This window comes from Chelon labrosus (assembly GCF_963514085.1).
Source record: "Chelon labrosus genome assembly, chromosome: 23".
Taxonomy (NCBI): Eukaryota; Metazoa; Chordata; class Actinopteri; order Mugiliformes; family Mugilidae; genus Chelon; species Chelon labrosus.
The window spans coordinates 4,932,469-4,959,022 of record NC_140356.1 but is presented as its reverse complement, the minus strand read 5'-3'; the positions used below and the strand labels follow the sequence as shown (position 1 = coordinate 4,959,022).

The following is a 26,554-nucleotide window of genomic DNA, read 5'->3' as shown; positions in this document are numbered from 1 at the left end:
CTCTCTGTGTTAGCCCTGTTACAGACTGACTGGTGACCCATCCAGGGAGCACCGCACCTCTTGCCCAGTGACAGCTGGGATAGGACCCAGCCCCCTGTGGCCCTCCAGAGGACAAGCGGTTACAGAAAATGATTGAAGTCAAACTTAAGTTTCTTCTCAGTGCGTTCACATGGCTGTCTCCAGGATGTATTTGAAAGAGTTTTGGTCTATTCTGTCAATAAGAACACTATTTATGTTATTTAGAATATTTATGTTATTTTACTGGATTCCAGTTCCCAAATGGTTGATGACATTGCTTTGAGCATTACCTTTGCTCTTATCAGTGTTTATAATGTAATGGTAATGATCAGTGATAATATAAAGCAAGGGAAAAAAACAATATCCATCATAGCCAGGATGATTTTTAAAACGCTCGTCCATTTATTAATCAAGAGACAGAATCAACATTCAAACTGTGACAAACACAAAGGTTTCTGTAAAGTGCCAAACAAGAAAAAAGCCTCACTGATAATATACCGTGTATCTATACATACACAAACTCACACATACACAAACGCCACCACATAGAAAACTAGATTTTTAATACGCACAAAAAAAAAATTATAATAACAATTAGAAACCATATAAAACAAGTCTACACCAAGCAGATTCTGCTCTAAAATGACGCAGGCCCCCGGAGGGCCTCGAGTGTTTTCTGTCTGAGAGAAAAAGAGGCGTTTGATCAGTAGTTCAACCGAGACTCTGTCTCTTATCCAGAGTCATGAGTGCTCGTACACACTGTGCAATTGTCATCAGTAAAAAAAAAAAAAAAAGTTTAACCCGCCACCGTCGACTCTGTTTATACATTCTAATGCCGCTCAGAAAGTTTCTTTCTGATGAAGGCACGGGACCGGGAGGATAGCTCTCCACCTCCCACCTACTCATTATTTGTACTAAAATCAGACACTTGTATTAGATCTGAACGACCACCAGTGGAAAGTGAATTCTCACTGGAAGGGAAACAGATAATAAAAAACAAAAAAAAAAAACGAGGTGGTCTACTTTACAACTTTGGTAACCTGCTGGAGAAAACGGGACAGAAGCTGCTTCTCCTCTGAATAAAACAGATCTTTCTCCTGCTAATGTCCACCTAAGTGCGCTTTATTAAGTCATGGCTGTGTCCTGTTACCTTGTGTTGAGTTTTAAAAAAAGCTGAGGTTAGTATTTCTACATGATTTCTCTAGAAAAAAAAAAATCTATTCCTTAAAACTCAGAGCAGATCATTTGTAACGGCTCTATGTGAAGGTGTAAATGTAAACGTTGTGCAATTGTTAATCCTGGATATACATACATATATATGACAAATCACCACGAAGACAAAACAGAGTAAGCCTGACATTTTTAACCCTTTTGGATTAAAAAAAACAAACATACTAAATAAAAGACTATTAAATAATGTACAAAAATCGACAAAAATAAAATTGGAGACAAAACATGGTCAACAATGACGAGCTTTTTCATGATTAGTGATGATATCTGTTAGAAGAGTCTGAGCTTCAACAAGTGCTGGTTTGTGATGAGAAGCTGCTGGTTTTAGCCACAGCGTTAAGTCTTCTGCTTCCTTCTACTGTTCATTTCAAAATAAGTGTCCTCACTTTTGCCTTTGCCCTGGGCGGCCTTCTTGGTGGCGCTGAGCTCGGTTTTGACGGCTCTGATGTTGATTTTCAGTGGGGCTGCTGGAGCTTTAGCTGCAGTCTGTTCAGGTTTCAGAGTGGGCTTTGCGGTGATGCCGTTTGTCTGCTGTGTGGCTGCTGGTTTCCTCCCCGTCCTCTGTGCTGTGGCTGGTGTTTTCTGACTGGCTTTGCTGGCGTCAGAAGGGCCTGTGTTGGCCCCTGGGACCCGCCCGGGGGCGACAGCAGTACCTTGTGTAGGGGTGGCAGCTGGTCCCTTAGATTTGGCTGTGGCCTCCTTGCCCTTTGGCAGGGAGCTGGCAGGCTTTGCCAGTGCTGGAGAGGCTGTCCGTGAGCTGGGGGTGGGGGTCCGGGGCTGTGGGGCTGCCGTCGCTGCTGCTGCTGCTCTTGGAGTTTGTGTCACTGCAGCTCTTGTGGCCGTCCTCGCTCGCCTGGTTGCCTCTAGACGGAGGCGTGAGGCTGGGGAGCCGGGGCGGCGCTGTGCAAGGCGGGAGCGCTGGCTGGCGCCCGTTGGGGGCCGGGCATCTTTGGAGGTAGGTGCCCGTGCCGGTGCAGGGACGGGGCGAGGCACTGGGGCGGCAGAGGGGGAGGCACAGGGGCTGGAGGGTTTGGGGTATTTGGAGGAGGGCTCGGGGCAGACGGGGCTCCTGGGCTGAGAGGCGGGGCCACGTGTTGGTGCTCTGAGTTTCAGCTTGGAGGCGGGGGGGCTGGGATCTACAGGAGCGGGTGAAGGAGAGGCTGCTGGAGTCAGAGCTCTACGCTGCACCTGTACACCCTGACAGCCGGGGCTGGGAGGGTGTCTGGAGGAGCTCCCCACGGGTGTGGAGGGCAGAGAGGAGGAGCCTTTGGTGGTGGTGATGGGTAGAGGAAGCTGGGTGGGCTTCCTGGGGAAAGTAGGTGTCATCTGGAGGTTCTTCTTAGGGACTGAGCCTTTCCTGGGCAGGGTGGGCGTGCAGGCTGGGGAGGCGGTGTAAGAGCGACCCGTCTGACCTGCACCGTTCACAGGCGTCTGCTTAGAGCTGGAGCCTGAGGAGGAGGAAGAAGACGAGGTGGAGGAGGAGGAAGACGAAGAGGACGAGATGAGGTTGTTGACGGCAGCGAGGGGGTCCATGTCAGGTGGAGGGGGTGGAGCCGCGTTGTGCTGGTGACCTCCCAGGCCTGGGGGCCCTTTCTGAAAGGCCAGGATCTTCTGCTCCAGGGTGGTGAACTGCAGCACTCGCAGCGGGTCGTATTTCATGAGGAAACCACGGAGAGTGTCCCAGCCACCACCGACACGCACCATCACGTGTTTACCATGAAGCATCTGGAGAGAGGAAACAAAGTGTTTAGGAGTCATATTTTAGTTTGGTCAAGTTGTTAGAATAACTGCAGAGACAGAGATGAGGCCGTCATGTCTTGATGTGTTATGGGAAAATGGGAATTCTCACAAGTTGCTCAATTAGGATTGTAAACTAGTCTAACCATCTCCCTGCCTCATCTACAGTGTGTGTATTCGTACTCACCCGTATAAAGATGGTCTTATCTCCCAGTCTGTAGCGTCCCTCAGACAGGTACTCAATAGAAACTCTGTTGGAGCAGTTGCAGGGTGGATCATCCATCCCGTGCTCCTACATGGGGAAAGGAACAATAGAGGACAGGTAGGCGTCAATATTCAGGGTTTCATTGTCTGCGATGTATGATGTTTGTGGACATGTGATTATTATACAACTCAACACAGCAGTACATTTAAGGATCTCTGATTTTTGCTCCTGGGTAAGTGAGCAACTATTCAATTACAACCACTGAATCCGGAAATGGAATTACTATTTTTCTTCAAAGATGAGACACTACTGACATGGTGATGAAGCCCAGTGGTCTTCCCATATTAACTGTAAACAGCTTATTTTCTGCAGCTTGAATGTGTGAGGCCAGATGCACTAGGGAATAAATCTACTAGATGGTGGATGCTTTTATTCAAACCGACTTCCACCTCACTGAGCGCAGTTATTTTTAGCACAGCTGTCTCCTCTGGGAATGAAACTATCATCCCTGCCTTCTTTCATCAACTGACCCAGGCGAGAATCAACCCACCTAACAAGAACCTCCGTCTGTATCGGTGACAGTTTACAAAGTTTTCAAACCAAACTCCGCTGAAGAGAAGGACTCCTTAAATGCAAATGACATCACTTTGTATACTAATTACGACGCACGCGTCTGTAGCCTGGAGATCACGTGTGGCGAGTCATGGGCAGAGCCTCACATGGTCAGCTGTGATGTGTCATGTACCCTGTGGGGCGCAAATGAACCGGCAAGAGCTGCTGCCTGCCGCCATCTTGGCTCCGCTTCAATTGGGTCGCACATGTACCACCTATGTGCTGCTAACGGGATCAGCTGCGCTCGCTTTCCATCTTTGACGTGGAGGCGCGAGGAGGAGCACGAGGCCACATGTGAATACGTCATCTGAACTCATGTTCTTATTTTGCTCGTCTCTGTGCAGCCTGTTATCATCTAGACTGAGTTTGGAGGATGTTTTGGGGCAATAATGTGAAGCTAAAGTAAGGTCATTCTTGTGCCACACTTATTGCCTCCAGGTGAAAAGTTTCATAGCGTGTCAGTTTAAAGTGTGTGGCATTAATTTCCTGTCTGTTCAAACTCACCCCGGGCTGGAAGAGGCCGCCGTGCTGGCAGCACACGCTGAAGGTTTTGACAGCTGGAGGCGGCTCCTGCGTCATCAGCAGACTCTCCTCCAGCTCGATCTCTTTCTCCAGCTTCACCAGCACAGGAGGCTCCACACCATACCTGAGAAATGTTCACACATTACCAATGTCAGGAAATAAATAGCTAACGTTAATCTGTTTCTAAATGATTCAAACCACCCAGAAGCTCCTTCTGGGTTTAAAGACTTACTTGGAGACGATGCGGCCGATCTCTAGCAGACAGAGACAGACCTGCCGAGGCTCCTTGTGCAGCACTGAGGTAGGAAACACAACAAGTTACAGGCTGACAGTGAGTGAGGAAGAAGAGCAACAACATTCACGTGTTAAACTCAAAAACGCGACCATATGAGATAAAGTTAATGATTCCCTGAGGGGATGTCAGGTGATTCATGCAGAAGAGAACAGAGGTTTGGGTGGAAGACTTTATAAATACTCAGGGGTATAAACAAATTCTATGTGCGTGTACTTCGTTCCCACTGCTGGCAGTTGGATGACTTCCTTTCTAGCTCATGTTAATCAGAGCCATTGCTTGTAATGAAATGATCCCCCATAGAGAGTACTCTGTGTGATTGCTCTCCTCACCAGATCCTATTAAACTATTAAGAGGTAAGGCTTAAACAACAGACTCAGCTCTTCAGGTCTGACTTTATTATTAGGAGCTTACAGCTGAGATCTAGCCTGTTTATCTCATTAACAGCCTCAATATGAAGTTACAGTATTAGATTGGAGGCTGAATAAATGTTGGGATGGTCTGGACAAATCTGCATCAATCTGTCTAAACATGATGGATTTGTTTGCGCAGGAGTCGACCTCCTTCTGGACACCGAGGACTCAAACAATACTCTGAAAACTTGAGACAGTAGCCAAGGACACGCAGGAAAACTCATCATGGTACAGTTTCCAAAGGTTTTAAATGTAAAAGCATGACATGGCCGATACAAGGCAGGCGTTATTTGACTGCATAGCTGCACTTCAGTCTCCAGGATTAAAAGATTTTCCAGTTAGGATGAAATTGTTTGCTGAAGGTTCAGCTTTGCTCGGATAAAACGAGCCGTGAACTCACTTACTGGAAATGTTTACAGTGTTATTTCAGAGTTAGGACTGTAGCACATTAAACTTTGACACAGCAGCAGCTCTGATATTTTAATGAGTCACTCTGTGTTCTTATACTCAACAGTCCAGATACAGAAGTCTATTACCAGGGAAATGTGGCTAAAATCATGTTGTTGTTGCTGCCAGAAACTCAAAGGTCACGTCTACTCACACAAGTGTTTTTCAGGCTGCTGTACATAAAATGATTCCTCATTGAGAGAACAAGAAAAGAGTCTATTTGAAAGAATACTTTCAACTCTATTTGAAAAAATGCACCACAATAGATGAAATGAGTTCTGTAGACGTGTGTTGCATCTCTTTACCGAGGCCTTCAGACTCAAACAGGTACGTCTCCTCCACACCGACGTGTCGACACCAAGCCAGGAAGTTGGCGGTGTTGTCGCGAGCGAAGAAGGAACCCGGAGATGCGTCTCGCTTGCAGGCGACCTTCCTTGTGGGAAACAGCTGTCAGGAAATAAATAAAATCATTAATAAGCATCATCCTGAACCGTCATGAAAGACAAATCATTGTGCTGAAACTGTGTCTGTTTAAACTGTGCCATTAACTACACATGATGGTTGTTGAATTACTATCTGTATACGACAAACTGACTTCTATTTACTTGCAGAGCACCTTTTAGTTTAGAGTGAAACCACTCAGTAAACTCCACCAGCATTAACACCATTGTCACCCTGGCACAGAATAGTAAGGTATGAAACTAAATACTATCCATCTATCCAACTCCCTGGGTAGCTTATGGAGAGAGACATTTATGATGACATTACACTAGCTGCATTACATTAAAATGTGTCTCCATTTAATTTGGTGAAAGAATTGTCTCTACTGTGACCCACAGAGTTCTCCCCAAACATCCCTCACGTGTGAGCACGAAGCCTCCCTCTGGACGTTCGCCCCAGCTATTTTCATCGCTGCTGTGTGACTCACCTTGCCGAGCGCAGAGGGGCAGCTCTGGGCGATCTTGGTCTGGAGCACGCCGATAAGCTGGCAGAGCTTCACGCCGTTATTCAGCTCCTCCATGAAAAACTCGGCTCTCACTTCCTCTCCTGGAAAACAAATTTAAAGATGAGGAATAAAGTTAATACACAGGGACCAAGCTCAGTGCAAATAAGCCTACGATTTAATTTGCAGAAAGATTTTGGAAGATTTCTTAAAGTCACAATCACAGAACTAAAGTATTTGTTCCCCCTTGTATGACACTTTGCAAACAGAAGACTGCTACAGAATTTACAGCGCTCCCATGACCCTTTATTGTAAATCACTGCCCTAGGGAATAACAAAGGGCAACTTAATTCACACTGGGAACAGAATCCACAATACCATCACACTAAGTGACAAAGATTGCTCCACAACAGTCCACCCTTAGGGCATGAAACTTTATCCACGCCACCTGTTTCTGCAGCATCCGGCCCCTCCAGATTGACGATCGGAGCGGCGAAACGGTTTAAAGAGTCTAAAAATGTGGGATGCAGGTCATCCCGGTCACGGTACCAATAACTCATGTTGAGTGTTTGGTACCTGCCCACATTCCTCATGAGAAAAACTGAATGTCTGCCGCTAAAAGAAACGGTTTCGGCAGTTAACAATAGAGTCAGTTTCCAGCTAGCTTCAGTTTCCTCACCGCTCCATTGTATCATAAGGGACAATAGGTGTCAGTATAATGGCAGAGACAGGTGAAATGAGGGATTTTGTTCCACTACCGTTTCTGTGGTTTGCTAAGAGATGGTTGGAAATAGCAGCACCCAAATCCAATTACATGGGAGACCTGTGTCGATTGTGCTTCAGTATTTTCCTAGCCTGAAGGGGCAGGATGTTAGCATGCAACTATCAAGTGCTAAATCACACAGGGACAGGTTTGGACAAATGGATACTCTTGTATAGTTCAATCAGGAGAGAGTCATTAAAATGAACCATGTTTTCAGAGTGGTTAAAGTATGTCGAATCTTACCCAGCATGCCCGTGAGCCAGATGGCCAGATCCTCCTGCATGGGCACCAGGGTGGCTTCATGTCGTACTGCCAGCCACTGGTCGTACTGGAAGACGTCTGCGAGGCCGGGGCCGTGCCGCTGCGCCAACACGCTCCGAGGGCTCCTGGGACTCAGCAAGGGGGCATCGAACTTCTCGCCAAACCATACCTGGAGAGGAGGAGGGAAAGTTTAGAAGATTAAATGACACAGTTCGGTCTGCTGTGAAAGAAACAAAGCTACAGATTGAAATTCGGGAGAAAACTGTAGCAAAACATCAAGAATTCAGAGGATGATAAGAAGTATACTTAGTCTTAGAAACAAACAGAAAGCTGGCAGCATGTTCAAAAAGATTAGTGTGACTGCCCACTTATTGAGAAGTCTGACTAATCTGATCTGAGGACTGCTTTCTCAGTTACTGATGGTTTTAACACTTTTGAACAATCAAGGCTGGACAGAAAGTCACTATGAAGTCACCAAGAAATAGACTAACCCGTCAAACCCCGTACAACAGATTTTGCACAGATTAATAACCAAATATTAATTGGTGTCAAAATATGGGTGGATTTTGTTGTACTGAGGATAAACCCATGTTAATCTTTTCCACATGATTTCAGTCTAAGCTAACTGGATGTTTGCTGTGGGGCTGCTTTCAACGAGGAAAGACATCATGTCACTTTCACCAAGTAAATTAAAAAGGAAATGAAAGTTTACAGTAAACACCATTAATAGTGTATTTTCTATACACAAAGGCACACATAATTATGTTTTCTTCTTTCCAAGTCTGCTTCAATGCCTATGTTGTTGTTATTCTTGATTCTTATCATTTCAGCGAGGCACTGTGTGATAAGTCTGAGCTTGTCTCTGTCAGTGTATTGTCAGTGAAAACATTGAACCACAGGGACTGAAAATCCTGCACTGAAACAAAGTTTCAAGTTCTTCCACAGCCTGCTCTCTACCAGCAAACACTACAGCATTATCACTAGTCTGTTTACCATTCAGCCTTGCTCTGTGACAAAAGGAAAGGAATTTGTGTGACCCATCCAGGCAGAGAGGACGCATCAGGGTTGCCGTCATAGCACACTTCAATTCTATGCTCTACTGGAGATTACAGCCCAGAGAGTTGCTACAACATGGCCTGTTAACCACTGAGGGTCACTCTGTGTTTCAAAGCCGTGCAGCCTCATCTGCATATCCAACACTGGTTGTTTATTCTAATTTTATTTTAATGTATTTCATGGCCGACTAAAAGCCTTTGTAACATTTTCTTTGGTCTAAAATCCATAGAAAAAAGCAGAACACCGTTGCACTTGACTGCTTAAATTGGCGTCTAGCTCTGGTTCAGTCTTGGGCTCAGCGCCTGGAGCGAGCCGCTGATCCCGGCTCTTGACTCTGATGTCCCATCATATCCATCTCAACTGTCACACACTGCCTCCCGTTCCGATCTCCCGCATTCCTCAGCTCTGCACTGTCAACTGATGAGTCACTGAATATTTGACATAAAGAAGGCAGAAAATATTCCTCTGTATGCCGGATCACAGCCAACGTGAATGTTAATGAAACTTGTTATACTGTCAGAGCTTTGAAGACTTTCTCACTCAAGAGAGAATGAAACGGCTTCTGCGTCCCAAAAAATGCCTAGAATTCTCATCTTCATGACAACAATGTTATTTTCTTATTAAGTTTTGATTGCTCTCAGGCAGCAGGAGGGGTAATCTAGAAACTAGCAGCAGATGTGCACTATGATGACTTGTCCAGACATTACATAACTCACTTCTGCATGACCCCCCTCTCTTCCTCCCGTCCAGTATGTTGACATCTGTTTAAGATACAGCCTTTAATCTTTGAGTCCATCACATGTCATCGAGCAATAATGGGACACGGCGTCCCCTGTGGTGAAAAGGGTTATTGTGCATGAAACAAGGCCGACTCTTGTTGAGGCCTCGAATTCATCGTGTTCGCTCAGCCTACAAACAGGAAACCTTCTGGCCAGTGGAACAGAGAGGCCGTTATGCAGATATATACTCCTGCCGATGCTCTGAGCTCAGTGACTCTGCTCTGGATAGTTGGACAGTTGTGTGTGAATTTTGGCTAGAGTGAGAAAGAAGCTTCAACGAGCACTGGATCAGGCAGATACTTAGTGGGACTAAGAAATGTACAGGAAACTCTGGGTGCAATGAAACATAACTGAGGCTAGGACAAATTAGGTGACTGATGATGAGTCTCAATTCCTTGGGACTAACCTAAATCTGTCAGGATATGTGAGGATCCAAGGAGAAAGGTGGAAAAATCCAATAATTCATATCGATTAACTGCAAACTGTGAAAGCTCTGCTTTAAAAGACGGCCTCTGTGCATGCCGTTTTCACATGTCACATTTTCAATTCAAGGTTCTGCTGCAGTGATTTTGCCATAAAATTGAAGGATTCTTGAGAAGCAACAGAGACCTAAATATCCACAGTATGGATTAAGCTACAAAACACTACATTTCCCACATTCCAACTCAGTATTTCATCCTTAATTAGACCCCTGCACTGTTTAAATCCTTCAGCTGTCAGTTAGTGTTTTTAACCCATGGGCTTGTCTTTAAACTTTAAAATCTCTTCCCACAACCACAGAAGTTATTCTAGAGTACGGCCCTATATAAAGCTAAACTAAACCTCGTGTGAAATGAGTGGAATGCTCTTTTAAGATTGATTATAACCATCTATTTTGATTGTCAAGTAAAACCTTCCGTCCACAAGGCTCTTCCGTTGATTCAATGTGGATTAGCGACACTCAATCAAATGTTTACAACAGAGGTCAAAGTGGGCGTAACTGCTTTGGGATCAAAGGTCACCATGATGGAGACAAGCATGGTGCAAAACAAACTTTCCCAAAGTGAGCGGGAACATTGGGTACAACTGATGAACACGCACCAAGCAGAAGAAAGTGGTAAAAACACCTGATGTTTAAACGTGAAAAGGTTATCTCACATCCAAAGAGACACACATTATATAACACGGCTCAGAAGGGCAGCCTGCCTGCGGCGCTCTGAGGGGTCACAACAACCACGTATGTTCGGTTCTTGACATGCGGCTAATTAGAAAATAAGGCAGCGCAGTTTAACGTTTATATATTACGTAAAAGATGTTGTGGCGATTAGAGAAGCCTCAACGGTGAGGTTAATCCAACCTTGCACCCTGTCACCTGACTGTATACAGGCTCACAGCGAGCATTCAGGCTTTAAAGCAGAATATTGTTATAAAACTCAGTCAGTACTGGGGCTTTTTCAGTTGATCTTATTTCCTGACGTCGCCTCTGTCCTCATTATGTGCAGGAATGTGGACAGGTAATCCAGCAAAATACTGAGATTGAGGCATTGTGTGCCTGTATGTTACCAATTACCCTTTAGCAGTTTCTGATGCTCTTAACTTAAGCCACTTACAGTGAGGGTAAGTAAACTCCCTGAAACAATGGTCAATAGCAGGAAGGTCAAAGGGGAAACTACATGTAACAATATGTAACAGTAACATGTAGCAGGTTTTCTCCTTGTATATCACGTGTTTTTGCCATGACTATGATGTCCATGGTTATTTATAGATTTGTTCACATTATATAAGTCCTACTCATGATGCTTTGCATTTGATCACATGTTTACAAAAGCTGTTTTTTCCTCTTACACCACTGGATTCATGTACATATGAAGTCTGTAAACGACAAACCTATAGTAAAGAACTCACTGTCAAAATAGGGGCAGGGTATCACTACTGACTTCCTGAATCGGCTCCATTCGTAAGGTCCTGGTTGTATGGAAATAGAGCTCTGATCGACTGACTGGTTAAAATGTTGCCATATGGCTTTGCTTTTGTTCAGATCTCTTCTGTCGTTAGACTTTTTAAAACCAAAATGCCGCACTCAGAGTTGAAGATTTTGTCATGTTTTGGATCTCCCGCACACGAATACTAATTTCATTGCACGGTGTCGCAAGAGTAGTTGTGTGAAATCAGTCTTGGGACACCACACGAGCATCTAACGAGGGGTTGCAAGAAAATTGCAAATATCGCAAAAATCTTGCATTGATAAGTATTTTATCAATGAATCAATGTCAGATCTTCTAAATGACGATTCATTTGAATTGGAAAATCTATTTTTTATTTTATTTTTTTTAAGCTTAGCCCTATGTCAAATATTCAAGTAAAAGATCAGACGCACTGCTGTTTTCTGACTTTATTTTATTTTAGCCGTACCATTTTTTTTCTTTTATTCCCATGGCCTAGTTTTTGACCTTTGACCCTTTAGGTACATAACTAACCCAGAGCTGTTTGGTTTAGCCAGGCTGAACTAACGGGGTCGTACTGCTCTTTTCAAATACCAAGAGCTACTTAGGATTTCTATTTGGCCAGTTCCATCCCAGATTTTTCTAATACTGAGGAAAAGAGTTGAGGTAGTCTTGGTTTTAATGGGGAATTTAAGGCAAGCAGAGACTTGTCAATCTATAGCTGAGTGGTTATTATTGTTTTTATAAGATTGTTTCTTTGGATACGTTTAGCTCTTTTAAGATGTTTGTTTAGTTACTGTGACCATCTATACCGATGCTCTTTTTGCTACCTTTGGTTTTGAAAAGTTGCAATGGAAGTGAACCATGGCTGTAATAAACTGGGTAGAAGGAGTAGAAGTTGCCGACCAAAGACAAAACTTTGAAGAAGAAGAAGAAGAAACAAAACTAGTAAAGTTGGCAAACTGTAAGTAATCTTTCAATCTAAGATTGGTCATGTTTCATGCTGCCCAGAGACAAAGATAAAAAAATAAAATGACCTGATGCACACTACAACGACAAGTGTCATACATATGGGAGACATGGTGTTTTCACTAGAAGCTAGAAGTCATACTTACAACACTAGAATTTATTCAGAAATGATGCTTTCATCTCAGATTAAGCAGATTAATTCTTTTTCAAAAAAGTCATAATCCACTTCAAGCAAGCGTAAACAAGCAGACATTATACTTTACATTGGGTTTCTGTATCTTTTCTAGATGTGTGCATATGCTACTTACACTCCCATGAGTGCATACATCTTCAGCATGGGTGAGCAGAGCAGTCAGAGTGCGACCAGTTATCGAATCTGACTGTGCTCTACATGGGCACTGAGGCTCTGAGCTGAACTTTGGAAGTTGCTGTGTTGTTACAGTATCATACAGATCGATATCCTCACAGGGTGCCTTTGATAACATGCAAAGTCAGGAGGAAAAACGATCTACTTAGTCCCAGTTCTCTACAGTGATGATTGGAGTCAATGTGTCCACACCATGACAGATAAATATGGGACTATTTTGTTGCATTTGCCAAGTTATTGATGGATACAGCAAAAGTTAGTTATGTCAAAAAGCTAATCACTGTTTCAAGAATTATTCAAGAATAATGTGAGGCAGCCTGCAGAGATGATGTACAATACAAGCCAGTCTCTAAACTACCTGGCACAAATGAAGCAAAGAAACCTGATCTTTCGAGTTAATCTGTTTCCTCTGAAGCTGCTGCATCCAACCACAGATAGTCAACAACTCTGCAGGCTTTTCACTGCCGTATCGTCACATCAGCATCAGTCTGAAAGGTTTCCTGCCACATGTTATGTGCATAACAGTGGGATACATATTCTGCATACCCGCAGTCCAAGACAGGGGTGGAGTGCCAGGACTTTCCAAACCAGATGACAGAGGAAAGTCATTCTCAAGGAGGTGCTGCCATGTGACACATCTGTAACACGATACATGTGTTGTTTTGGATTTTGTGGTGGCTGATACTTCGTTGCTGGGAGGGGAAGGGGGAGAAAAAAGGGCATTCCACCCGCTCCCCCTAAAGAAATGTGTGGAGAAACTCCTCAGGGTCCGAGCGGTGGAACGTCAGACATGCATAACAAAAACAAGACGGCATGCTGCAACACAGGTGGGCTCCACACAGTTGTTGAGTGGGAGACAGACGTCTGAAGTTCTTTATTTAATATGAATAACTGTAATAATGTGTGGCAACAAAAATTTCTTCAGCTTGGCACACAGATAGTGTTGGTGACTCACTGCTTGGACATTCAGAGTGGTTATAAACGGCCTACAGAGGGCACTACAATAAGGTCTATATGCTATTCTATCCAACATCCAAAATATGAACAGGATTGATTAAAATGACAAAGAAGCTTGCCACCAGTTTTGTACAGTTTTAACAATATCTGCAAACCACATCTCCAGCCTGCACCGTAGCCTTGCACTCAAGAACTGGATTTCCCGTCTGACCAATCAAAGTATACCGTATTTTATCTAAACAGTGATGAGCTTACCTGGATGCCAGTTTGGACAGCCATGATTGTGATCACTTCTTCATTCTGTGGAAAGAGGAAAAAAGGTGAGAAATGATCAAAATGTCCATTGCACAATTTTATGACCATGTTACTGTTCAGAGAATGTGAAATACAATCAGAGGTGGGTAGTAACGCGCTACATTTACTCCGTTACATTTACTTGAGTAGCTTTTTGGAAAAAATGTACTTCTATGAGTAGTTTCAAAGCAGCATACTTTTTACTTTTACTTGAGTACATTTGTGAAGAAGGAGCGGTACTTTTACTCCGTTACATTGGGCTGATTCTGCTCGCTACTTTTTTTTTTTTTTTTTTTTTTTATCGATCCGTCTGCCGCATGGTCTGTTTTGTTTATATGGGGAGAGCAATGATTTAAGGTCGGGACTTCCCAGAGGCTCTGTGACTATCACATGACTGCATCTCACCAATCAAATGTAGCCACTAGCGACGTCTAACTCCGTTTCACCAATCAGGCAGAGCCGAGCCATCACATGACCGCACACACACTCCCCGCGGCAAACAGGCGGAAAAGAGCACAGAAACAAAACGATGGCGACGGCATGCAATGTATAATGTATTTTATTTTAAAATTTATGTTACTGTGTAAAGATTTAAGTTATTATATTATTTATTTATTATTGTTTATTATAAACTGTTTCAGTTGTCTAAGGGAATTATCCGGCTCTGAAAATTATCATTGCCATAATATATTTTTGTGCATGCATCATGTGCATTATTTGACATTATTTGACCTGATAAATAAAAGAGGTTACTCGACAGTTACTCTGTACTTGAGTAGTTTTTTCACCCATTACTTTTTACTCTTACTCAAGTAACACAGGGTGACAATACTTTTTACTTTTACTTGAGTCATATTATTCTAAAGTAACAGTACTCTTACTTGAGTACAATTTTTGGCTACTCTACCCACCTCTGAATACAATACAGCTCATCAAGATGCACGAGTATTTATGGGCTAAACAGGCAGTTTTAAAGGAACAGACAACTTCTTCTACTTTAATCGATTATATGCTTTGCATATGTTGTTAGCTTATTGTAACATAGCATAAAAACTGGAAGAAGGAGGTTACAAGACAGTTAGAGCTATGATTTAGGAAACAAGTGACAACTTGGATTTTGTCGTCTGCTTGGAGTTGCTAGAAAACCAGAAGTAGTGCTGCACAGAAGTGCTAAGTGGATGAATAAACAGAACACACAGTTTGGTCATCAAGAAATAGCTCCACCATGCAAGCTAAACTAATAACACCTCCTTCTACGTTCACAGAAAACACACAGGTAACAGCACTGGAGATCCCACAATGCTGAACTATTTGAACCAGGTGAGGCATCATTATTTATACAACAAATATCATTGCATACAAACTGCATTACATATGCAAACAGTCGGGCTGCAACTTTTTTTTCATTCCTGTTTAGACTGTCAGTTTTTTTTGTTTTGTTTAGTTTTTTTGGATCAATTGATAAATTGATCCAAAATGTTCAGTTTTCAGTTAAATGGAAACCCCGGCATTAGTGAAGCTGGACCAAGAAGTGGCCTTTTTACTTCAGGAATGAATCAAGCAGTTAACCAATAATCAAAATAGTTGTCTAGCTGATCAAAGGAAAGTTGAGGTAATAATCTCTGAAATTACAAAGACAATAAGCAATAAATAAAACAGCTTATCTATTAATAATTGTAGTGCGATTATTGTGACTTTAGGTCAATATTATCTTTACAATGTTTGTAATGAGTCAATCAATGGTAACCATTTATCAGCTCAAATCAAACAACAACTTTATAACCAGCATTCATCTGTTAAAAACCTGTCAAATATTAACACTTCTGCTATTTGAGCCATGTATGATACTCTTTCCCAACCTCAAGAAAGCTGATTCCCAGATTTACTGATCCAGACTGCATATGGTATCTTCAATATTCATCTGCATTTTGGTCTGACAAATTACACTGTCTGAAAGGAGGAAATGGTTAGCTCTAAACAACTGAGTCAATAAAATCCTTGGCAGATTAGATCAATAATGAATAAGGTCCAGGCCCACATTCAATATATTCAGTTTATCACCCAGCCCTACACCAGAGCCTTAAGACTCCTGGGACAAGAGAGAAACAAGAGAATAGCCTGTGAATGACCCGCAAGCTTAACTGGTTCCACGTAGCGACTCCCAAGCTCCATTCAAGGCCCACACTGATTATCCCATCAAGTCCATTCAGCCTTTTAAACTAATTTCAGCCACGTGGCCCATCTTTCTTAAACAACCTTCATATCCTTAATTCACGCTGACAAAATCCTCAGTTATCAGCACAGAAACTTATAATCTTCCATTCACTGTGTTATGAGTGTGTAATCAAATTTACCGGACATTAAAGAGTATACTGACAAATTCAGTTAGGAAGTTGAATCCAATGCCTTCAGTAATAAAAAAAATAATAATAATGACTGAGGAAGAGGAGAGTTAAACAGGATATAAGCTGCACATAGGCAGGATGCTACAAATGACCCTCTGGGTGAAAAGCGGCGAGGACGTTTTTGTTTTTATTAGACACGCTGTGAGTTTAGTGAATCAAACTTTCTCATGAGGAAGTGATGAGTTAGTCTGAGTGCGGCCCTCTTCCCACTTTCCCACACAGGATGTGAAGGATTACCCAGACGCTCGACTGTCCCTGAGGGTCTGCGTTTGGCAAAGAAAGGCAGAGGGTGGGGGGAGAAAGCAATCACAAGCACGTAGATTCTAATAACACTGATCATTTGGTCAACACAGCTGGGGCAATAGTCCTCCTCCACCACCAGCCCCCACAATTCTCACTGGATACATAAATATCAGCTTATATCAATCTAAAACTGTACAACAACAACACTCTACAACTCTACACTGCACTATTTGTATGTTCTGGTGTTTTCTACCGATGTCATCATGCAGAGTGATCAAAGTGATATGAGAAACACAACAAACTCCTCCAGCTTTAATTAAAAATGTTGACTAACCACATAAACTAAAACAATTTCCTCAATTGTTCATAAAGGCCCGTCTAAGAGTGATATGTCTAGTCATCCAGAATCAAAACCGCAGCCCAGGGGAGAGCAGAGGCAAGTCAGCAGCCAAGGACAGGACGGGATGGGACAGACAGGGTGACAACACAAGACGACTTACCTCAGTACAAAAACACTACGGTACCGAGGGAAGACACTGCAGCGCACGACTCAGATCAGCCTCGAAAGCATGTTCAGCGCTGTCCGGCCAAAGCGGCTCCAGCCTCTGTAGTTCCACGAGTGAGCGGGCAGGGGAAAGGCAGCAAGAGAATGACAGCGAGGGAGGGAGGGAGGGAGGGAGGATGGATGGGAGGAGGTGCAAAAAGGAGAGCCCTGACTAATGAAGTGGCTATGCTTCGCTAAGCTTCGACCACCCCCTTGCTCCCCCACAACAATCCTGCCACGGCGGGACCCTCTCACAAAGCCTCCATTGTTTTGTTTGCTTGCCACCATCCCCAACACACACACACACGCACACACACAACAATACACTCCTCCTTCTCATCTCCAAGCCAGCAGCCGAACCAGGAACTCCCCAACCAGGATGCAATGAAATGGAATGAGATGGGATACAGGAGGTGAGGTGGGAGGGGGTTTACCTCCACTTCCTTTTCACTCCCCCCTAACCTCAAGGCTAGTCCCACCAGAGCTCCCCCACCAACCATTCAAACCAGTGTTCAGTAGAAAGTTGGAGATGGAAAACAGGACAACAAACAAAAGAGGAGTTTGTTGCTCTGGTGTTTTGGAGGGACTGCCGCCAAGCAGTGGGTGTCACGAAAGATGACATCCATGTGTAAATTGTTCCTACTAAAATTGCCTCGGAGAGAGCAAGACAACCAAGAACGCAGGATGTTATGTGAATGAATCAGATGGCCAGATGTTTGTATTCCACAGCTGTTTCAATGAGATTTATTCTAATAACTAGAATGATATTGGTGTGGAGATGGTCCAGTCAGACAACAATAATTGATTTCAATTATGATCTGTCCATCCTTAAAATCTCTCATTTTGGAACATAGTAAATAAAACTTTACAACCCAGCATGCAGCTCAAAACAATTCCTTCTGACACATCAAGAAAAAGCACTGCAAAAAAAAAAGCTTGATTTGTGGCATTTAGTTCAGGCCTGAAATGATTTCAATGAAGTCTTTTAAACCATTGTCTGAAAATGTCCTCAAGGGCCACGAAGTGGAAGAACCAGAAACAGCGAAAGAGCGGCGACATTTAACTTTCTAAGGAGAGAGAACAATCTAGAATGGCTCTGCTTCTTTTCAGCTTGCAGGCGTTTGTTAAGGGTCGCACTCAACAACACAGGACAAAGGGCAAATCTCTGGCTCTGGACTCCAGTTGTGTGCATCTGGGGCCCCGGCAGAGCCTGAGAGCGCGACTCCCTGCAGGGACCAAAGGCACCCACACACAGTCAAATGTCATGCACAGAGGAGAGCGAGAGAACTGAGGCCCAAAAGTGGAGGCGAAGACAAAAACCCGTTTTATTATGGTGGTGAACTTGGAAGCGGGTGTTGGAAAGGGCAGGGCTCGACACGGAGCCCTACCACGCACATTCCCATACGGTTGTAAGAGGAAAAAACATCTGACAATGCTGGCATTATGTTGAAGTCTGTTCCCTTTGGAATCGAGTTCCTCTCCTATTAAAATTAGGTTTCTTGTAACAACCCCTCCGTGATTAGATTAGGCGTTGCAGTAGTAACTGGTTGGGGTTAAACTAAGGTTGGGGTCGGGTTAAGCAATCTCAGGAGATAACTAGTTGGGGTTAGTGATAAGGTTTGGTTCAGATATAGATAAAGAAAACACACAAAACAGGGGCCAACACCAGAACTCATCCATCCTTCATCTTCCTGATTCTATGAAAAACACAAAGTTTAGCATTCAAAGCACTTGGCAGTTTTTGAGATCATGCTCTTAGATTTCTTCGGGGACAAATATGCAGCTGAGCCTTTGTGTGGATCAAGTTACATTTTCAAACTGTAATTCATATTAACCATGTTATTTTTGGTCATTCAAGGGATTTCCCAACTTCACATCAAGAATTCCAATTCTCTTTCAAACAATAAGCTGTTTTCCAGGGGGACATGAGAGACATTCCCACACTTCTAAAGCCACGTTAGGATTAACCGAGTGAAAGACATACAGATACCCGGTACACAATAGACCCTGGGTCAGGTTTGGGTTGTCTAACCTGCATTTCTTGTTGGAAGTGAAATAAAAGCTTTGGTGTAGGTTTTATTCCCCCTGGAAAACTGCTATTTTCAGGTTGAATAGACTCCACCATTGTAAGCATTAAAGTCAGATAGTGTTTCCAGATGTTACATTTAAAACAACATTCCTAAGTTTCAGACACACCGATTGTGACTGCAAGCTATACTTGCAATGTGATCTGACATAATGCATCATTGTAAACAATCTGCCACAACTAAATTAGCCAGCTTCCTCCACCAAGAAGCATGGAGGGAGCATATTTTCTCCTCACACGGCTCAAAACACTTCCAGGAAAAGGTGCTGAATAAATTAATGAATCAGTCTTTGAAGACTTTGAGTCTATTAAGAGAAAGAGATCTAGCCTGCATGAACTAAACATAGACGCTCGTCTGCTTGTGTTTTGCTGAGGGTGGGGTTGAGACATCTGTCCGCTTGTAGCCCACGCAGGTCGCCTCTGTCTCTAGTCGCAGCCAGTAATCATTTAAGAGGATCAGTGCTATTCCAGACAGCAGAACGCATCCACCTCCACGATGCTCCGTCACCACAACACACAGCACGTGGCGCGCGCATGCAACATGCCGCCTGCAGCCTGCAGCGCTCCGCCGGTGCATGTGAGCACCCATGCATAAGTGCAAAGAAGAAATGAGAACGCCTTATGTAATGGGTTGAAATGTTCAGGCGGTGATGTGCTTTTGATTTTCCACTACATGGCATTGTGTGCATAAGTGGTGTAAAAATAAAAAAATACATAAAACTCAGTATACATGTGTGAAGTCTAAAACCAAAGCCAGCTATGTAGAATATCAAAATCCCCCATGCTCTTCCAGGTGTGTTTGTGGGAAATCCAGGAAAAACTAATAAGTGGGCCTGGAGGTTTGGACACCCAAAAAGGCTGAGGATAAAAACAGCAACTTAAAGCAGGAAACATTTGTCTTTAGCTAACAGGCCCTACACTACCTCTGAGTCTTACCACAGGTATAAACTCTTTGTTTCTAGCATATCCCAGACTCCCTCAGTGATCAATCTCCCTTGAAAGGTTTTTGATGTAGAAATGCAATATTTTAGGCAGTTAATTTACTAATTTAGTCTCTGACAGAATGGATGAGTAATATCTTTGTGCGTCCTTCTTACTCAGTGTGAAGTGGCTTTGGGCCAGCACCCGGAGCCGGTGGACCTCCTGCATCCTCTCCTTTCCCCGCAGACCAAAGGGGTTCTGCTGGACCCAGCTAACCCCTGGAGAATACTAACTCCTCCACTATTAAACTCCTTCCTGCTGAGCCCTTTGTGTCTGGACTTAATTACCCTGTCAGGGGAGCATTTCATTTAGAGGCTGGCCTCCCCCTTTTCATTACAGATGGGGCCTGCCTGCACTCAGAAGGAAATTCATTCAGTTGAGGAGAATGCAAAAAGTAAATATATATGTCAGTGCTCTGTTGTCGAACCAAGAACCGCATCTTCAATGAAACTTTACTTTCTAAAGCCATTCAGTCCCCCCTGGCCCTGTACATGCCTGTTCATCGTGGTTTTCCATAGTATAAGATTATTAGCCTTTCAAGCAGGATTAAATAATTTCTTGGCTCCCACCTTTTTGTCCTTGTTGGAAAGGTCTTTCCTGAGGGATGAGACAGTGTAAGTAAAGCCCATCTTAGAGGCTTGAATGAGTGGGAACCACCTGCCAATCCCATTTTGATTTGTTGATGCTAATCCACGGCTAACTACACGCCACTGGGTCAGCTCCAAGATTTTAAAGCCCCTTAGTGCCGACTCAGGATCAGGCTTCCTAGCCTGCTTTCCACAACCTTGACCAATGAAACAATGCAAGCTGACCCCAGGTCTGTGAATAGGGACACTGGTTTGCAGCAAACAGTATCCTGAACACACAAGATTGTCCTCGGTGTCAAACGTCCCTTCAAACAAAAGATACAATCAGCCATGTGTATACTCACAACATGTCAGGATGACTCGTACGTCTTCTTAAATCGGTTTGAGGCCAATTGGACATCTAAGGTGACTTGAGGAATAGATTCCTCTTCACATTTTCAATCTTGAAACATCTACAAACTAAGTAAAACAGTGACTCCAATGTTGAACGGGATCTTTAAAAGGAGACACCCCCAATGCTTCTCCATCGTGACCACCTATAGGGAAAACTATGAATGAATGGAGACTGTGTGACCAAGTCAGGTGACATGATCGCATGAATGGCTTTGTTTGAAACATTAAGAGGCCTTGGGTTTAGAGTTCACCGCGTTCCAGAAACCTACATTTGGAAACACATCTTCTTTACATTATCAACTCCGATTGAAAATATCACTGAACTAAGTGAAACCGCCACTTTTCGAACAGAGTTCTATCAATGGCGGCACCAGAGCACACCAGCTGCAAAGCTTGAATCATCACTTCAAACTTTTTTCCATTCTCACAGTTGTCTTCTTTATAAATTCCATGCATGATGTCAGTAGTCAGTTGGCTGAGTCAATCAGAGGCATTCAACAAAGAGGAGCGGCATCCTTTAAGCTGCAGCGGGCCTGGCTAGATGCCCACTTTGGGCCATTTCTGCTGACCTCATACACACAACCGCTAGCTTAACTGACATCATTGCTCCCAGCACAGGCTGCCCAACACCTGTGCTAAACAACTTGACCGTTGATCTATCCTTGCTGTTATTTTTGGCAAATTTGTAACAAATTTTCCTCCAGCATTTAACAAAACCACATCACACGTTCATTAAATTAACTAGGATGTGGAACTGTGGATTGGAAAGTACAGCGGGAATCTATTGATTTCAAAGGCGACATTTGTCTGGCTGCCAAAAACTGCCAGGGTTACATAATAAATGTCTGGTACTGCAAAGTGCAGCTTGTGAAGCACAGTAAGCTCCGCCTCTGTCAACAGAGCAGTTCATCATGTAAAGCATATTTTCTTTACTGGCGATCCCTCATATGCAGAATATTGAAATATATTGAATATTCAGTAACTCAAAACAATCATGTTATGCCGTGTTAGAGCCAATTATCACACACCTAAAGACACAACCCCAGTGTTGCCACGTTACAGGATTTACTAGGGCCCACTTCAGATCGACCTCCACGTCGACCCTTCCCAAATCTTCACAGAGCATCAGGCCGATATGAAAGGTCGAGGGGTCGTCGAGCTCAGCCTAATTAGCTACGTTTGTTTGTCGCATAATAATCCTGGTTAGGGGTGAAGGGGATTTAGAAGCTGGGGCACCTTTCACCTTAATCAGCCTCACCAGTGCTAAGACATGATGAGAGAAACCTGAATCCTAAGATCATCTGTGATCAGAAAGAAACTTTACAAAAGGGCTCATTAAAGAAATATGTTTTCCCAAAATCATGGGGATTGGAAACAACGTAGAGTCAAAACAAAACATAACTCTCAACCATTAGCACTGAGAGGTTATGACAGCTGCATTGAATCCTGGGTGTGACGTTTATTCATACAATCTATGACATGAACTAGTCAATAGAAACTGATTAATGCATGATGTCAGCTTTAATGGGCATCTACAACACCACCCCTTACACACGAACACACCACCAGATGAGACAAAGGAGGCTTAATGAGTTAAAAATGCACGTGGGCACATATGGGCTGTGATGCTGCATGTGTGGACACAATGGAGAGGATAATGAAATCTTGGATTACCCCTCATTTATTTAGGATACAGCTTACGGGGGGCAGGAGGGTTCTGAACAAGAGTGTGTGTGTGTGTGTATATTAACTTCTTCTGCCTTGGCAGGCCTAAAACATGAGGCCTGATGCCAAAGATCAAGCAGATGGTCTTTATGAAGATACTTGGAAATTAGGTTGCTACTCATGTGTGCGCTCATTTATTAAGGGCTGGTTCATGACAGCTTTGTCTGAAACACAGTGGCGTACTGTATTGTCTCTGATCTGGAGACAGACCGCTGCTCAGACTGAAGAGCAATGGCAACACAATGTCGCACTTTAGTTTGATACAATAAACTCAAGGTTTTTTTAAAAAAAAAATAAAAAAAATCTCAAGGACTCAAATGTTTCACATTTACAAATGAACACACGGTCATGTTCAAAATCAAACAAAACCAGTTAGTCTGCTTCAGATCAAACTAAATGGATGAATATACTCAAAGAATCGAAAAATAACTGTATGGCTATGTTATATGTTCCTAGAAAACATCCAAAAATTAAAGCTGCACAACGTACTAGAGCTTCACTGGTCTGATCATTTCTCTGACCACATGGGGGCAGTGTAACAAGGTATTAACAGTCTAAATAGTAGCATATTTACATACTGTATACAACACACACAGAACAACATTTGAAATTATTTGAAATCTTGTTTCTTGCCACATGGCAAGTAAGTCCAATATTCATTCTCCTTTTATCTTTGTTTAAGCCTCCACCAGCTCCTGACTTTAGCTGGCAAAAAGCAGCTAAAGTACCATGAGGGGTTCAAGGAATTACCAATAACTCTTCTGTGGGTTTATTACTTTGACCATTCCCTTCCACATTACACATTTTTCTATGTCTACACCTTTCTCTATTTTTTAATTTTTTTATTTATTTTTTTTTTTAAATGTTTACCGAGTTATTAGTTGTGAGTTTTATTTTCCAGAGGAAACTAAACAGATGAGAAGAGATAATTAACGCTTGTAACCCAGTGTTTCTCTAGATTGTGCTCACATAGTGCTTAACATTTGTGAGAACTACGTAATGCAGGAGAGAAACTGCTGGATTTCATCTGGCCAGACAAGAGCAGCAGTGGGAACAAGAAGCACATCGACTGTATCATTGATTCTAATCCAATTGCAATTTTCTGGTGTGTAGAGGCAGTTTCGCTACAGGCCAGATTTCCCTCAAGTTGATTTGTGTTCACATTAATAGACAATAAAGGTTTTCAGCGTAGCAATTTTTCACGAAGAACACACATGAATAATGACGACACGCCATCATGAGTTGTAGTTACAAGCCAGTCCTTTAAACGGATGAAGGCAAAATCCAAAATCCAATGGGAAAATCTCATTTACAGCCATTTAAGGTTAACAAAGAGAAAAAAAAATCTTGTTGTTTTTAAAGACAAAAATAAACCTGACATAAACTCATCACCAGCGTCTGAAGTGTAGAGTGGGAACGGCCCATCCCTAGTGTCAACCTCTTTCCAGGAAGCACCTGTCGACCCTTTACTTCATCCTTTTTCCTCCAACAGGAAACCAGGATTGTCGCATGTTCCATACTTCACATTAATGCACTGCTCTTTATTGTCCTGGCGCAAAAGGTGCATCAGCAGGATAAAGAAAACATGTCCGTCAGTGTGCGCTTTGATCCAAACATAGCAGCGTGAGAGACATTTCTTAGAGAAGCAAGAGCATCACCCGCAAACAAATGCAAACATCGCTTGATCCCATTAGTCACCGCAAACAGAGATGAAGCTTGCAAACAGGCAACACAGGCAACTGCTTTGGGGCCCTCATGGGCTCACAAACTTTAAACTACAGCTGTGGATGTGAGCCAAGTTTTCAATGACAATAGGAGACCTGCCTAAGAGGCCTCAATCAGACACAACTCTGCACACTCAGACCTGTTACATGTTGTGTACATGACTCTTTAAAGTAGTTAAATATGACAACGGTGCTCATTTCAAAATGAGACAAAAGAAGAAAACGAAGAAAAGAAAACAAGACAGTGGTAAGTGAAGCAGATAACTATGATCAATAAAGTACAAGCTTTTCTCAGAGGAGGATGTTAAAAAGTTAAATTCTATAATGGGAAAACATTTTAAATTTACTTCATTAGTATGTTACTATTATAAGTCCCTTGACCTTATGTTTCCTCAGGAGTTTTTTGACACCTGCTTAAGAAGTGCTGTCTCCAATGTGTGCTCAATGTTTAGCTTTTAATTTATTATTATACAGTACATGCAATGCATGAGTATTCCTTGAGACATGATGTTTTGTTTTTTTTTGGTCATCATATTTGTACATGGGTCCATCTGCAGCCGGCAGTCAGAACCATCCAACACCAGAGGGCTGAGAACCATGCCATCTCCTGCCTATCATGATCGCGATGGGATGATCCTGATATCTGCGAGTTGCGTTTTGCAATTTATTGTGCGCGTCATATATTTGAACAAGATAATGGGGATAAATCATAAACTGTAAAAATAGTGGAGGCCATGACAAAGGTGAAGCAGAAGCATCTGGAGCTCCCCCTGGTGGCTGGCTGCAGTGTGGTCATATGCAACACCTCCTCCATGTTAGTGGATGGGAGTGGGACTAAACTTTAAGTGCAAGGAAGGTTTCTGTCATTTTGGGTAGTTAATATGATGTTGATTGATGTTTAAGTGTCAACTTTTCTAAGAAGCTTCATTTCACTTAGTTATTTTACACTATAAAAACAGGCTATGGTCGGAGAGCCCCCTTGGAAGTGTTTGCCTAGGGCCCCAACAGACTCCAGAATCGCCTCTGCATGCAACCACTTTATTATCATGCATCTGTCTCTCAAGTTAGACATGCTCCAGTGGGCCACTGATCCTCTTACCTATTTATTCCCACCTGCCAGTCAAGGATAACAGTGTCCATGCTCCATACTGGAGGCTGCCGTTTCACACTCAACAGGAGAACGCACGGAGCCGTCAAAGTCAATTAACCAACCTGCCATTATGTAACAGGGAAACCTGTAGGACTCAGGGATGTAGATGGAGTTTAAAACACGCCCTGGTCATTTAAACTGGAATTGCGTGAAGGGGAAAGCGCATTGTTTGCTTAACGGTAAAGTTCAACAACAAACTACATTTTTTATGAAAAAAAAAACAATAAATAATTTAAAATAATAATTTAAACTAGCTTTTGGCAGACGTAGGTATTAGCCCCAAACCTAAAAATAATTTATATACAGCCTATTATCCGTTCAGTTAGGATTCGGCTATAGCATTTTCTTGTACACGAAGCAACTTGCCGAGCTTGACGAGCCTTAATATTTTAAATACTTGTTGTTAAAAGTCACACAGGACCTCCGTTATATTCATATATAGCTGTATGTTCAGTATTTTGCTGGGAACCGTGTTAGCAGCCTCCACGCGGCTCCCTCATGGATTTTAGGAAGAAAATGAGGCAACTTCTGCGAAAACTTCCATAAAACACTTTCTCTTCTTAGTTCTCACAGCTGTGAAATGAAGTTTGAAACTTACCGGCGACAGTGTAGGGAACACTCTCCTCAGGCGCAGCGTCTGTTCAGTTTTTGCTGTTTTATCGAGTTTTTTCCTGGTGGAAATCTTGAGCTGGTACTCCACTTCTCGGGTGTTTTCATGTTCTCCGGCTCCGCTGCAGCTGCTGCCGCTGCTGTGTATGTGTGGCAGCGCTGTTCGAACCAGCCAATCAGAGCGCTCCGTGCGCCGGGGGGGGAGGAGTCTCGGCTCACCTGAGTGTCATTTTACTGCATGATGAAAAGCCAATAAAAAGTGGCTAAATAAAGTCACTGATGACTAAAATAAGCTAGGGAATAAACTGGAAGGATGAAGT

At 43.0% G+C, this 26,554-nt stretch overlaps 1 protein-coding gene across 3 annotated transcripts; it reads right to left on the bottom strand.

Annotated features, from left to right (window-relative positions):
- Positions 1-418: 418 nt before the first annotated feature.
- Positions 419-26,337, bottom strand: gas2l3 (growth arrest-specific 2 like 3). 3 transcript variants are annotated; one of them, XM_084573379.1, is made up of 9 exons: positions 26,224-26,337; positions 13,749-13,793; positions 7,426-7,612; positions 6,405-6,523; positions 5,782-5,923; positions 4,557-4,620; positions 4,307-4,448; positions 3,173-3,277; positions 419-2,973 (listed from the first exon to the last, which is right to left on the bottom strand). In XM_084573379.1, the coding sequence occupies exons 2-9, from the start codon at positions 13,770-13,772 to the stop codon at positions 1,585-1,587; spliced, it is 2,172 nt and encodes a 723-aa protein (XP_084429505.1). In that variant the 5' UTR covers positions 13,773-13,793; positions 26,224-26,337; the 3' UTR covers positions 419-1,584. The 3 variants fall into 3 exon arrangements, with proteins under 3 accessions (XP_084429505.1, XP_084429506.1, XP_084429504.1); XM_084573380.1 differs by lacking the exon at positions 26,224-26,337 and adding an exon at positions 16,936-17,048; XM_084573378.1 differs by lacking the exon at positions 26,224-26,337 and having other exon boundaries at positions 13,749-14,337.
- Between the last annotated feature and the right edge of the window lie 217 nt (positions 26,338-26,554).

Bases quoted from the DNA above. Each gene is read 5' to 3' on its own strand.
- gas2l3 (XM_084573378.1), bottom strand. From the start codon at position 13,856: ATGGTCATAAAATTGTGCAATGGACATTTTGATCATTTCTCACCTTTT. The intron at 7,613-13,748 runs GTAAGCTCATCA...CCTCCTCTCCAG, and splicing joins CTGTCCAAACTGGCATCCAG to GTATGGTTTGGCGAGAAGTT. The intron at 3,278-4,306 runs GTGAGTTTGAAC...TTCCCCATGTAG, and splicing joins GCGGCCTCTTCCAGCCCGGG to GAGCACGGGATGGATGATCC.